The following is an 11,726-nucleotide window of genomic DNA, read 5'->3' on the forward strand; positions in this document are numbered from 1 at the left end:
GCCGCCGTTTTGCCGCCGGGGAGCAAACTGCTTCCCACCGCCGCTTCCCCCACCGCAAAGCCGCCCGCGACCAAGAAGCCGCCTCGCCGCCCCTGCCACATCCGACCGGCCCGCTCGTCGCACGCCGTCACACTCGTCGGATGCCGGCAGGGCAGCTAGCTGGTCTGTGGGCGCCGCGACTCCCCTCGCCGGCCGTCTCATTCGTCGACGCCCGCAAGCTGTTCGACAGTTTGCCAAGGTACGAGATGGACTCCGCCGACGAGTTCTTTTTCCACAATTTCCTTTGCGACTCCGACGATTCATCGTCCGACGACGAGGAGGAGATATTGGCTGCCGTGTTTGTCCATCACCACCTCAACAGCCAGTGGCCGTCGTTTCGTGGCTCCATACCGGGCCACCTTCCGGCGTTGAATCGCAACCGAGAGAGCGGGCATTTCCTTCTCTGGAAGGACTACTTTGATACAACAAACCCGTTGTTCAAACATCATAAATTCCGCCGCCGGTTCCGTATGAGTAGGCATGTTTTCAACCGTATTAGAGAGGGAGTGGTCGGCTATGATGACTACTTCGAGTGCAAAGAGGATGCCGTCGGCAAGATTGGTTTCTCCTCTTATCATAAATGCACTACCGCCATCCGAATGCTTGCATACGGAGTGCCCGATGATCTCATTGACGAGTACATCCGTATGAGCGAGTCTACATGCCTAGAGTCCCTGTATAAGTTCTGCAAGGCTATGATTGTTGTGTTTGGCCCCGAGTACTTGAGAGAGCCGACAGCTGAAGATACAACTCGTTTGCTGGTGATGAATGCCAGCAGGGGCTTCCCAGGGATGCTTGGCAGCATAGACTGCATGCACTGGGAGTGGAAGAACTGCCCTTCTGCTTGGCAAGGGCAGTATAAGGGACATATCAGGGCTTGCACTATCATACTAGAGGTCGTGGCTGGATCACACAATGATATCAACGTGCTTCAGCGCTCGCCGGTGTTTGGTAGGCTTGCCGAAGGCAACACCCCACCGGTGAACTTTACTGTCAACGGCCACAACTACGACAAAGGGTACTATTTGGGCGACGGTATCTATCCTCAGTGGACCACTATTGTCAAGACAATACCCAACCCTGTCGGAGAGAAAAGGAAAAGATTTGCCCAAGAGCAAGAGAGTGCTAGGAAGGATGTCGAGCGTGCCTTTGGTGTTTTGCAATCTCGATGGGGCAGCGTTCGGTATCCTGCTAATACTTGGAGCACGCAGAAACTATGGGAGGTGATGACTGCTTGTGTGATCATGCACAATATGATCGTAGAAGACGAGCGCCCGGAATGTCTGTACGATCAAGGCTTTCAGTTTCAGGGTGAGAATGTTGTGCCTGAGCATGGAGTAGCGGCAACATTTGAGCAGTTCACTCAGTTTCATGAAGACATGCGTGATCGGGAAACTCACGTGCAACTGCAAAATGATTTGGTTGAGCATATGTGGACTCATGTTGGCAACCAATAGATGGTATCTTCTTTTATTTGTTTGCAAAACTATGTGAAACATTTTTATTTGTATTTGGCTTGTAAAACTATACTATTTATTCGGGCGGCCAGACTATTTGGCTTGTTTTAACATTTTCATTTCACATATGTTTGAATGCAAATCAATGTAAAAATGGGTGGCCAGCCGGCCACGCCTGCACATATGGGTCGGCGCGTTGGGTGCGCTGCCGACCCATATCAAAAACAGGGCGAACGCCGGGCGAGCGGCCGACCCAAACGGACAAAAAACGGACGAAATCGCCGTCCGTTTGGGTCGGCCCGTTGGAGTTGCTCTCACTATTTACAGCACCTGCAGAGAATACCTTACTGAAAACCACTTATCATTTCCTTCTGCTCCTTGTTTGGTTCGACATTCTTACTTATCAAAAGAACTATGATTGATCCCCTATACGTGTGGGTCATTGGCACTCCTTCTCTGAAACGTTCTTTCGCCATTTCCCCTATAAGCTGATTTGATTGTGAAAATATCAGTCCTTTCCCAAGCCCAGGCCCATATATCTTCTGTAGCTCTTCTCGACCAGGCCATACTAAGAATAGCGTCCGTATCTGGCGCGAGAAACGTCTCCCTTACCAGCTGTGTGTTCCATTGCCTAGAATCTGGCTCCAGCAGATTGGCGACAAGCTGCACCAAATTAATAGTAAGCCTTCCTATTTGTTTCATAGTGTGTGTTCCTTTGATCCATCTATCATGCCATATTTCAGTCCTTCTTCCACCACCAATTCGCCTGATCAGGCTCTTACTAAGGGCACTCCTTCCTCTAATGATATCCTGCCATGTCATCGAGGCCCCCGTGGGACAACCTGCGCTAAGGATATCCTCTGAAGGATAATAACACCCCTTGAGAACACATGCACATAAACTCTCTGAATTAACCAAGGTCCCGGAAACCTAGCCCTCCTTTATATTTTGCTACAGCCAAATTCTCCTATAAGTGCCAATGCATTCCACTTTTTATCTAATGATCCCGCCCACCAGTATTTGGACATTACTGTCGTCAGTTTCTTGCACAAACCTTTTGTGAGTTTAAAAGAACTCATAGAATAGGTTAGTAGTGACTGGACCACTGCTTTAAGAAGAACCTCCTTCGCTGCACATAACATCATCTTTTCACACCACCCTTGTACCCTAGACCGCAAGCTTTCCACAACATACTCAAATTTCTTCTTTGCAATCTTGCCCGTGGCTGTCGGTAGACCAAGATACCCTTTAGAGAGTTCTTCCCGATGAATATTCAAAGTCCTCTTAACACCTCTCCTAACAGATGCACCACAATTTGGACTAAAGAAGACTGAACTCTTCTGCCTGTTTGTACTTTGGCCCAAACCAAGACAATGATCTTCCAATATGTTATAGATTTGTGGAGTCTCTTTATTACTTGGTAGATATAGGCCTCATTCGGTTTGGAGGAATTTCATAGAAAAACATAGGAACAAAGAGTCCGGAGACAAATTTTCTATATATGCATCCGGTTTGTAGGGAATGCGTATAGGAATTTCGTAGGGATACTACTCATTTCCTGTGTTTTTGGAGGAAACTACACATCCACTCAAAGCTCATTTTGCGCGTAGGAACGAGGCAAAGTCAATTCCTTAGGATGGCAAGTGTCATCCTATCAAAGTTCTATACTACTCCTAACTCCTACGTTTTGATTTCCTCCAAACGGAATGAGCCCATAGATCTGTGGTGAATGAGTTAGAAAAAAAAAGATTTGTGGTGAATGGGCGGGGTGGGGAACCATCAACTCTGGAGGCCCATACACGAAGCCAGGGCAGGCCGACACCCACGCCCGAAGCCCACGACCACCGTCCCAACAACCCACCTCTAAAATGACCAAACCACCCCCAGCCCCAGCACCCCCGCAAACCCACGCACACCCGTAATTACCCCTCTCCCCCAGCCCCATTTCCGGCATTCCCCCTCCGCCCGCGGTCTGAAAACGGAGGCCAGCACACTCCCACACTCCCACAGCTCCAGCAGCACAGCACAGAGCGGCTTCTTCTCCGTTGGCGGCGGCGGCTAGGGTTTTACCACCTCCTCACCTCCCTCCAAAACCCTAATCTTTCCATCCAATCCGTCGCCCATGCCGGCGGCCTCCTGCTAGATTCGAATCGCGCCGGAGTTGTACTTTGTTTGAGTGCTTGGTTGGTGCTGTGCGCCGGAGATGACGTCCAACCAGTTCGATCTCCTCGGCGACGTCGACAACGACGACCCCTCGCAGCTCCTCGCCGCCGCCGCCGCCAAGAAGGCCGCCGAGCCCAAGCCCGCGGCGCCTGCCCCCGCCGCCGGCAAGCCCGGCTCCAAGCCGCCCGCCAAGACCCCGCCGCCCGGTGAGTGACCCTCTCGGTTCGCTCTCCCTCCGATTCGATTGCTGGATGGGGTTTTCGATCCCAGCTTCCGTTTCTGTTGCTCATGGTGTGATGCGATTTGTGGCTGCAGCGGAGGACAGGGGCAACCGGGGGGACGGCGCCGGGCGCGGGAGGGGCGGCCGCGGGGGCGGGTTCGGCAGGACCGGCCCGCGGCGGGACTACGGCGACGCGGACGCCAACGGCGGCTTCGAGGGCGGCTACGGCGGCGGCGGCTATGCGGCGCCTCGCCTGGAGGACGGCGATGGGAAGCAGGCGGAGAGGGGCCGCGGGCCGCGCCAGCCCTACCGCGGAGGGGGCGGCCGCCGCGGGGGCTACTCCGACGGGCAGAACACGGACGAGTTCGGGCGCCCGCACCGCTCCTACGAGCGCCGCAGCGGCACCGGCCGCGGCTTCGGGATGAAGCGCGACGGCGCTGGCCGCGGCAACTGGGGGACCGCCACCGACGAAGGGTTCCCACAGTTAAGATTGATCCAATTAGTCTCTGTTTCTTGGCATGATGCTGATTCTTTTTGCTATTATGATGTGTGGAGCTTGACGCCTTTTATGTGGGTGATGATGATTATCAGGGAAAATGTGGAGGCTGTCAACACTGAGGAGACCCCTGCTGTGGCAGAGGATGAGAAGAAGCCCGAGGATGAGCCGCAGCCCGAGGCTGAGAAGGTCAAGGAGGGTGCGGAGAATGAAGAGGAACAGAAGGAAGCTGAGGAAGATAAGGTATATTTTTCTGGAGTTTTCCATCATCTGATTGATTTGCATTGTGTCGTCATAGTTGTACTGTATGGGGTGTACATTTTGCATTGGTGACAAGGGTGATGGTAGCATTTCTTGCTTGATTGGACAATCGAGATACTCCCTCTGACCCGAATTAAATGACAAAGTCTCTATATAACGCCCGTTTTACGTTGTATAGAGGCTGCGTCAGTTAATTCGGATTGGAGGGAATATCATGTTTTACATATGCTATTCTAGGGATGTATTAATTCGGATCGGAGGGACTATCATGTTTTACATATGCTATTCTAGGGATGTAACGTAATACAGTTACTCGACCAGTCTAGGGCCCTGCTTGGATTAGCGTTTCAGCTTGTTTCTGGCCAGTTTAGGATACGGACCTCCTCCCGTCGTTTTGATTCCAGGCAGGAATCAAGAGGCGACCGGTAATTTACACCTGTAAAATAAATACAGGTGTAAAAACTTGCACCCATTCCAAGCAGGGTCTAGATGTTTGCTGTACACCTGCTCGCGTAATAGCTACTTCTGCCACAGTGCAAAAATGGTTTGAATCAAGCTCTTTGGAAGCTGGAATATTTCCTCATCTTCCAGGCTAGTCTTATTGTCAGCTTTGTAGTTCTCTTCTCCTTTGTGCCCGATGCTACATACTGCTGTCAGAATGTACTGTTGTTTTTTTGACTCATTTGATCACATACATTTTACTGTATTGTCACATCTGTGTCACTAACTGACCTCAGTGAGCCATTTGATTTGCTGCTGGTATCTAAATAAGTGGTAGATCAAATGCATATGTACACGTACTGAAATATCAATTTCTTTAATAGTCATTCACTTTGAAGGCGTACCTGTTATTTGGTAGGGAATAGTGGAATATGGCTGATCCAGTGACACTACCGTTCTCAGAAATGGATTGCCTATGCTCAGTTTTACCTAGCCGATAGTTGGTTCATATAACAGCATCCTCTCTTTGATGTAATGTACTCTTGTTTAATCTTATTTTGTCAATAGCTTCCCCTAGAGTATTTGACTTACTGTTATTTATTTGAGCCGTCTGAGTGCTATTTCCCCCCTTATTTATTTGAGCCGCCCAGACTTCTTTGATATATTCCTGAGCTTGTTTGTATTATGATGAAGGTGTGTTCAGTTACAGTGGCGTTACCTCTTCACCCACCCCCATGGGGTGGCTTATTGTGTCATATTCAATTTCCCTAAAACATTCTGGTGCTCCTGTACTGTTGTCTGCACATGTTCTGCTTTGGCATTTGTTGTCTGTATATGATCCAGGCATCTCATTACAAGTTTGAATAGGTTACCTGTGGCATGCTTGTGCTCTTTCTGATGCCTAATGTTTGTCCTGTGGCATGCTACATCTGTATTGAAATAACTTGTACTTTGACCATACAGGAGATGACCTTGGAGGAGTATGAGAAAGTGTTGGAGGAGAAGCGGAAAGCGATACTCGCACTAAAGGCTGAGGAGAGAAAGGTTGAAGTTGACAAGGAGCTGCAGTCCATGCAGCAACTGTCAGTGAAGAAGGATGCTGAGGAAGTATTTATCAAGCTGGTAAGTTTTACATCAGGCCGTCTTTCTTCTGCATGTGGTCATATTGATGCTAACTTTCCGCCGCCACCCCTGGTGTAGGGCTCTGACAAGGAGAAGAAGAAAGAAAACACAGAAAGAGAGGAGCGTGCCAAGAAGGTATCCTGCGCATTTGTCTCATGTCCTGTTTACTTGGGTCTGAGCAACTGTTGTATCTTTTACTAACTGTTGTGCTATGTTGTTTCCTGTGCTGCTGCCTGTCCCTGCCTGAAGTCCCTCAGCATCAACGAATTCCTGAAGCCAGCTGAAGGCGAGAGGTACAGTGGCGGTCGGGGCCGCGGCCGTGGCTTCAGGGGACGCGGCGAGGCCCATGGCGGGTACAACGGCGGCGGCGGTGGCCGGCGACCAGCTGCTGCTCCGGCGATCGAAGACCAGTCCCAGTTTCCGACGCTAGGTGGGAAGTGAAGGGGTCTGTGTCCCGTGCCCTGATCCGACTAGCAGCGGCTCCTCGGTGGTTCACTCCAGACCGTGTCCTTGTTGAGTTGTCAGTACTCAGTAGCGTGTCGTCGTTTCGCCCATCCGTCTTTTTTATCTGTCGCCGTGTCTTCGTCGTCGCCGTCTGTGTATCCCGTGTACACCGGAGGTGCACCCGCCCATTGCCGCCCACCCGTGTCGTGTCTTGTTTTAGCCGCAGCTTATTCCGTTCATTTCAATAGGACAATGCCATGTATGAGATGTTTTCCTGGTGCACTTGCTGCTGTCATGTGTCTCCTGTGTGCTTGGTTCTGTGATTTTGCTCATCTCAGAATTAAGTCATCTTCTTTCTTATGGTTTGTGTGTTCATTGTGCATATTTTCTGTGGAGAAATCATTCTTCCATGGCAAGGCACCTGATGGGTGCTTGTGTAAAGGCTGAACTAAGCCTGGAAAATCACATCACACAAATGGCCTCCACACAGGCACTGTGAAACAACTGCATACATGTATGTCACCACACTTGTATCAGTTCATGCTCAGAAACAAGAGCTCAAATCCAGGGTTACACAATGTAAACCCCTATTACTATACTATACTATCTATTCCACTGCTATAAACAGAGCATCAGTGGCACAGATGCAAAGAGCAGCACACAATTCATCATCTTGGGTGTTGGCTGCAGTCTGCAGCAGCTGCTGAAGGGTACCAAAACCTGTTAGACAAGCCCTGCTCATCAGCATCCCAGGCGCTCCTCAGGGTGGTCTCAAGGGAGCGGTTCACCGCGCTGACACGCTGATCGGACCGAACCGGGCTGCCCTGCTCCTGGTAGTGCAGCCGGTCGCTCAGCATGCGGCGGCTCATGCTCCCGGCGTCGCTGCTCGGCGCGGAGATGCAGCCGCCAGACTCCACCACCATGTCGCCCTCCAGGATGCGGAGAACCTGACAAACAGGCAGGACATTCAGGAAGAAGGGTAAGCAACTAAGCACAACATGGACACTGAAGGTTGATCACACTGAGAGCTTCAGAGGGTGAAATGGTTGTGTGGGAATATTTGACTGACATGGGACATTCGCGGCCTCGAATGTGGGTCACGCCGTATGCAGAGGTTCGCCGCGTGCAACATGCAGTAGACCTCGTTCTCGCAGAAGCGGTCCTCGAGGCGCGGGTCGATGAGGTCGTCGATCGCGTGCTCCTCGAGCAATGGCCGTGCCTGTTTTCCAAATGAAGGGAACAGGGTCAGAACATATTGTAGTTATACCAGGACAAGGTTCTTCCAACGAAGGCTGGGCCTGTCGACCCAGATGGATCAAAACAGCACAAAAATCATTTTGCTTTAGGTCTGTGTTGCTGATGGAGCATGAACAGGTGCACAAAAATACTATCTGTCAGTTTCATATTGGTTCATGGTGCAAGCATCATTTATTACCTTTTAACAAAATATGTATTCCTTAAAGAGGAATTTTTCTTTGGTTGGTGAAAACTACCATTTAGCTATCAGAGTAGTTTCTTACCATCAAACAGTGGAAGAAAAAAAAATCAGAATGGGGATTATGATAGCAGCAGTTCTGTAATTATTCAGTGAGCTCACCCATTCAGTAAGGAACTGCTGGCCCTTGGGTCTGTTGATATCGACAGCCTTGCGTCCAGTGACAAGTTCCACTAGAACAATCCCAAATGAGTACACATCGGCCTTCTCGGTAATCTGCCCGCTCTGAGCATATTCAGGTGCCAGGTAACTGTACACAGTAAAAGGGCGGTTCAGATTTGCCAAATTTCACAAGTTATACCTGACCAAGCATGGGAAAGTTGCATGTCTGATCACTCACCCGAATGTGCCAATGACTCTTGTATCAACACCCATGTCTCCGTCAGGTTGCCATCTGGCCAGCCCGAAATCGCCGACCTGTCACACCATCATGAGGAAATTTCAGGCTCAAATGTAACAAGCCAAAACTTGGCATAGCGACGCCAATTATACGTACTTATTTAGCACATGGCTTAGCTCATGATTAAGTTCCAAAATGATCAGGTACATGGTAAGCTTTTATAGCATTGGAATCATGGAATGTTAACATGATTACGGGAAGTAAATTTCAATGCTGGCAATGGCCTTGTTTGCATCGTAACAAAGGTTGATGATCATTTTCATACCAGTGGCTCGAAATCATGCGTGACGAGGATGTTGTTCGGCCTCATGTCGCGGTGGATAATGCAGCCGACCCTGCATTCCTCATGGAGGTACCGCAGCCCCCTGGCGGCGCCGACCGCGATCTTCTGCCGGGCAGCCCACCCCAAGGTCTCCTTGTGACGGCCTAACAGATTAATGAGTTCAGTTAGCAAGGTCATACTGATGCACTCATTCACATAACTTTGCATGATAAGATTACTAGCTTACCATAGAGATGAGTGTCCAGTGATCTGTTGCAGATGTACTCGTAGACCAGCAACCTCCTCTTGCCCTCGACGCAGAAGCCGATGAGCATCACGACGTTCCGGTGCTGCGCGCAGCTGAGCACCTCCACCTCCGAGCAGAACTCGACGTCGCCCTGCGAGCTGCTGGCGAGCCTGTGCTGCTTCACGGCGATGGCCTGGCCGTCAGGCAGCACCCCTCGGTGCACAGACCCGAACCCACCCTCGGCCAGGAAGTTGGCCCTGGAGAAGCCGCCGGTGGCGTGCTCCAGCTCGGCGTAGCTGAACCACCGCGGCGGCTTCCCGAACACCGGCGTCTTGTGCTGGCACACCGAGCACAGCGGCGGCGGCCCCGGCGCAGGGGTCCGGGAGAGGGACACCACGTCCCTCACGTTGCCTCTGAAGTTGAGGTCTGACCTGCTCCTGACGGCGCTGATCTCCGTCAGCAGGTCCAGCTTGGCGATCTTCTCCAGCAGCGCGTCGGCCGTCGGGGTTCTTCGACGGGTTGGTGTTGGTCTGGGGGATGCGCCGGGTCGCTGCAGGATGTCGGCCATCCATGGCTGGATTGACGGCGAGGCTGCTGCTGATGCTGCCTGAGGAGTTGCAGCTGAAGCTTCACTCCCAGGGTCAGATAGTACATTGACAGTTTCTCTCTTCAGAGGGCTCATATCTCTTTCTGAAGCACAAGCTGGAGTAGTGGCGCCAGGCTCTGAGCTTGCAGCGGAGGATGCTCCGGTGGAATCGTCGAACGCCTCCGTCTCCGGCGAGCTGATGTCTGTTTCTGAAGCGAACATTGGAGAGGTTGCAGGGTCTGTTGAGCTTGACACAGAGGATGCATCAATGTTGGTGGTTTCGTCTTTCTTCAGAGAGCTACTGTCTGTTTCTGAAGCACACAATGGAGAATTGGCTGGGTTTGCTGAGTTTGACAGAGGAGATGTCTCCACATCCTCGGATTCTTCTTCCTTCTTCTTCATCAGAGAGATGCCTGCTTCTTCTGAAGCACACAATGGAGAAATGCCCGGTTCTTCTGAAGAAGTTGGCACGGAGGACGCTCCCGCATCCTCTGCTTCTTCCTTCTTCAGAGAGATGCAGATGCCGGCCTCTTCTGAAGGTGAAGCACACAATGGGGAAGCGCCGGGGTCCGAGGTGGACACGGAGGAGGACGCTCCGGCGTCGTCGGTGCTGCCAGACGGCGTCTCTGAGTTCGGGCTGCAGCTCGGCGTCGTCACGGCGGGTCCCGTGACCGAAACCGTCCCCTCGTTCACCTCATCTTGGGCACTGGGCTCGGGCTGGGGCGGGGGAGCTGCCGGCTCCGGGTGTGCCTCCTCCGTGGAGCACGCGAGGTTGAGACGGAGCACCTTGGGCCGGGAGCGCCTGACGGCGACGATGTTGCACTGGAGCTCCTCCATGCAGCGCGTCTCCTCGACCTTGAGATCCCTGAATCAAGCAGCAGAAAATGCAACATCACACCACTGATTTTTACTCAAGAAACTGTCGAGTTGCTGTGCTGCGCCGCCGTCAGTACCTGTCGAGCACCACCCAGCTCGCCCGCGCCCGCTTCGCCTCGGCGGCCACGGCGCCTGGGCCCGCGCCGGCGACGATCCTCACCCTCAGGCCCACCTGCACCAAGCACGCACTTCATTCAGACAAATTTGAGTGAATGGAGCTGGGCAGCAACTAACTGAACTAACGAACGGCAGCAGACCTTGGTGGGGTCATAGAGGTCGCGGAGGGTGAGCATCATCTGCGCGCAGAGGTCGGAGACGTCGGAGCGCTGGGCCGGCGCCGCGGCGTGGGCGCTGGCGCAGCCCCCCGCGAAGAAGGGGAAGCTCCACGGCCTTCTACCTGGAGGGCGGACAAAGGGGAAGAAAGAAAGAACACACTCTGAGCAAAGCATCCGTGAGTGACCAGGGGACGACAATGATCTCTCATCGGGGGAAGGGGAAGGATCAGGTTATGCGGGTACCGGAGGCGGCGGCCGGCTGCGGCGGCGGCATGAGGACGAGGATGAGGACGGCGTCGCCGGGCCGCGCGACGTGCGCCAGCGCCCACGCGGCCGCCGACCGGGGCACCTCCCTGGCCGCGGCCCGCGCCGCCACCACCACCGCCGCGGCAGACGGCGCTCCCTGCTCGCCGGCCATCCCCCGAGCGCAGCCTTCGAGCTTCCGCCGGCGTGTCCCGCTGGCTGGTCTTTTGGAATTTGGATTTTGGAAGTGGGGGAGCAGAAGAGCAGAGATGAGAAGACTGTCAGTGAGTGAGGAGTGAGGGTGAGATGGTCTTCTTGTCCTGTCTTTTTCACGTCGTTTGAAAATAAAGGGAGAGCTATTATTGCAAGAGCTACTCATCTACTCATGTACTACGTACTAGTACTGTCGCATTCAGTGCAAGTGCCAGTGCTGTTTAGGACAAAGACCAAATGGCCAAAACCCAATTTTTGTACATTTTGCAACGCACATAATCCGGCGGTCCCAACTACAGCAGCTCAGATCTTGCAACGCACATAATCCGGCGCCCAGATTTTGCAGCCTGGGATACCGCGTTTAGCACATGCGCTAAAGTTTTTTATGCGCACTCTATTTTACAGCGTCTGCTGGAGCGCTATTATTTTTTTGTCTCCGGCACACAAAAATGATGGTTTTTAGCGCGTGATGCATTTTTGAAGATG

The 11,726-nt window shown here is 52.5% G+C and overlaps 2 protein-coding genes across 2 annotated transcripts; one reads left to right on the forward strand and one right to left on the reverse strand.

The window, feature by feature from the left end:
• The first annotated feature begins 3,482 nt into the window (after positions 1-3,482).
• LOC119294790 (RGG repeats nuclear RNA binding protein A-like) lies at positions 3,483-6,975 on the forward strand. Its single transcript, XM_037573056.1, has 6 exons — positions 3,483-3,865; positions 3,975-4,362; positions 4,471-4,618; positions 6,041-6,199; positions 6,278-6,334; positions 6,449-6,975. The coding sequence occupies exons 1-6, from the start codon at positions 3,700-3,702 to the stop codon at positions 6,638-6,640; spliced, it is 1,110 nt and encodes a 369-aa protein (XP_037428953.1). The 5' UTR covers positions 3,483-3,699; the 3' UTR covers positions 6,641-6,975.
• Positions 6,976-7,139: 164 nt separating this feature from the next.
• On the reverse strand, positions 7,140-11,328 carry LOC119294779 (inactive protein kinase SELMODRAFT_444075-like). The gene is made up of 9 exons (XM_037573046.1): positions 11,028-11,328; positions 10,767-10,906; positions 10,587-10,681; positions 9,048-10,498; positions 8,804-8,964; positions 8,479-8,555; positions 8,241-8,388; positions 7,713-7,862; positions 7,140-7,590 (listed from the first exon to the last, which is right to left on the reverse strand). The coding sequence occupies exons 1-9, from the start codon at positions 11,200-11,202 to the stop codon at positions 7,312-7,314; spliced, it is 2,676 nt and encodes an 891-aa protein (XP_037428943.1). The 5' UTR covers positions 11,203-11,328; the 3' UTR covers positions 7,140-7,311.
• Positions 11,329-11,726: the final 398 nt, after the last annotated feature.

This window comes from Triticum dicoccoides, chromosome 1A (genome assembly GCF_002162155.2).
Source record: "Triticum dicoccoides isolate Atlit2015 ecotype Zavitan chromosome 1A, WEW_v2.0, whole genome shotgun sequence".
Classification (NCBI taxonomy): Eukaryota; Viridiplantae; Streptophyta; class Magnoliopsida; order Poales; family Poaceae; genus Triticum; species Triticum dicoccoides.

Coding starts and splice junctions, on each gene's coding strand:
- LOC119294790 (XM_037573056.1), top strand. CDS start 3,700: ATGACGTCCAACCAGTTCGATCTCCTCGGCGACGTCGACAACGACGAC. Junction 6,200..6,277: donor AGGAAGTATTTATCAAGCTG/GTAAGTTTTACA, acceptor CCCCTGGTGTAG/GGCTCTGACAAGGAGAAGAA. Junction 6,335..6,448: donor GAGAGGAGCGTGCCAAGAAG/GTATCCTGCGCA, acceptor CCCTGCCTGAAG/TCCCTCAGCATCAACGAATT.
- LOC119294779 (XM_037573046.1), bottom strand. CDS start 11,202: ATGGCCGGCGAGCAGGGAGCGCCGTCTGCCGCGGCGGTGGTGGTGGCG. Junction 10,499..10,586: donor AGCTGGGTGGTGCTCGACAG/GTACTGACGGCG, acceptor TGCTTGATTCAG/GGATCTCAAGGTCGAGGAGA. Junction 8,556..8,803: donor CGCATGATTTCGAGCCACTG/GTATGAAAATGA, acceptor ATGGTGTGACAG/GTCGGCGATTTCGGGCTGGC.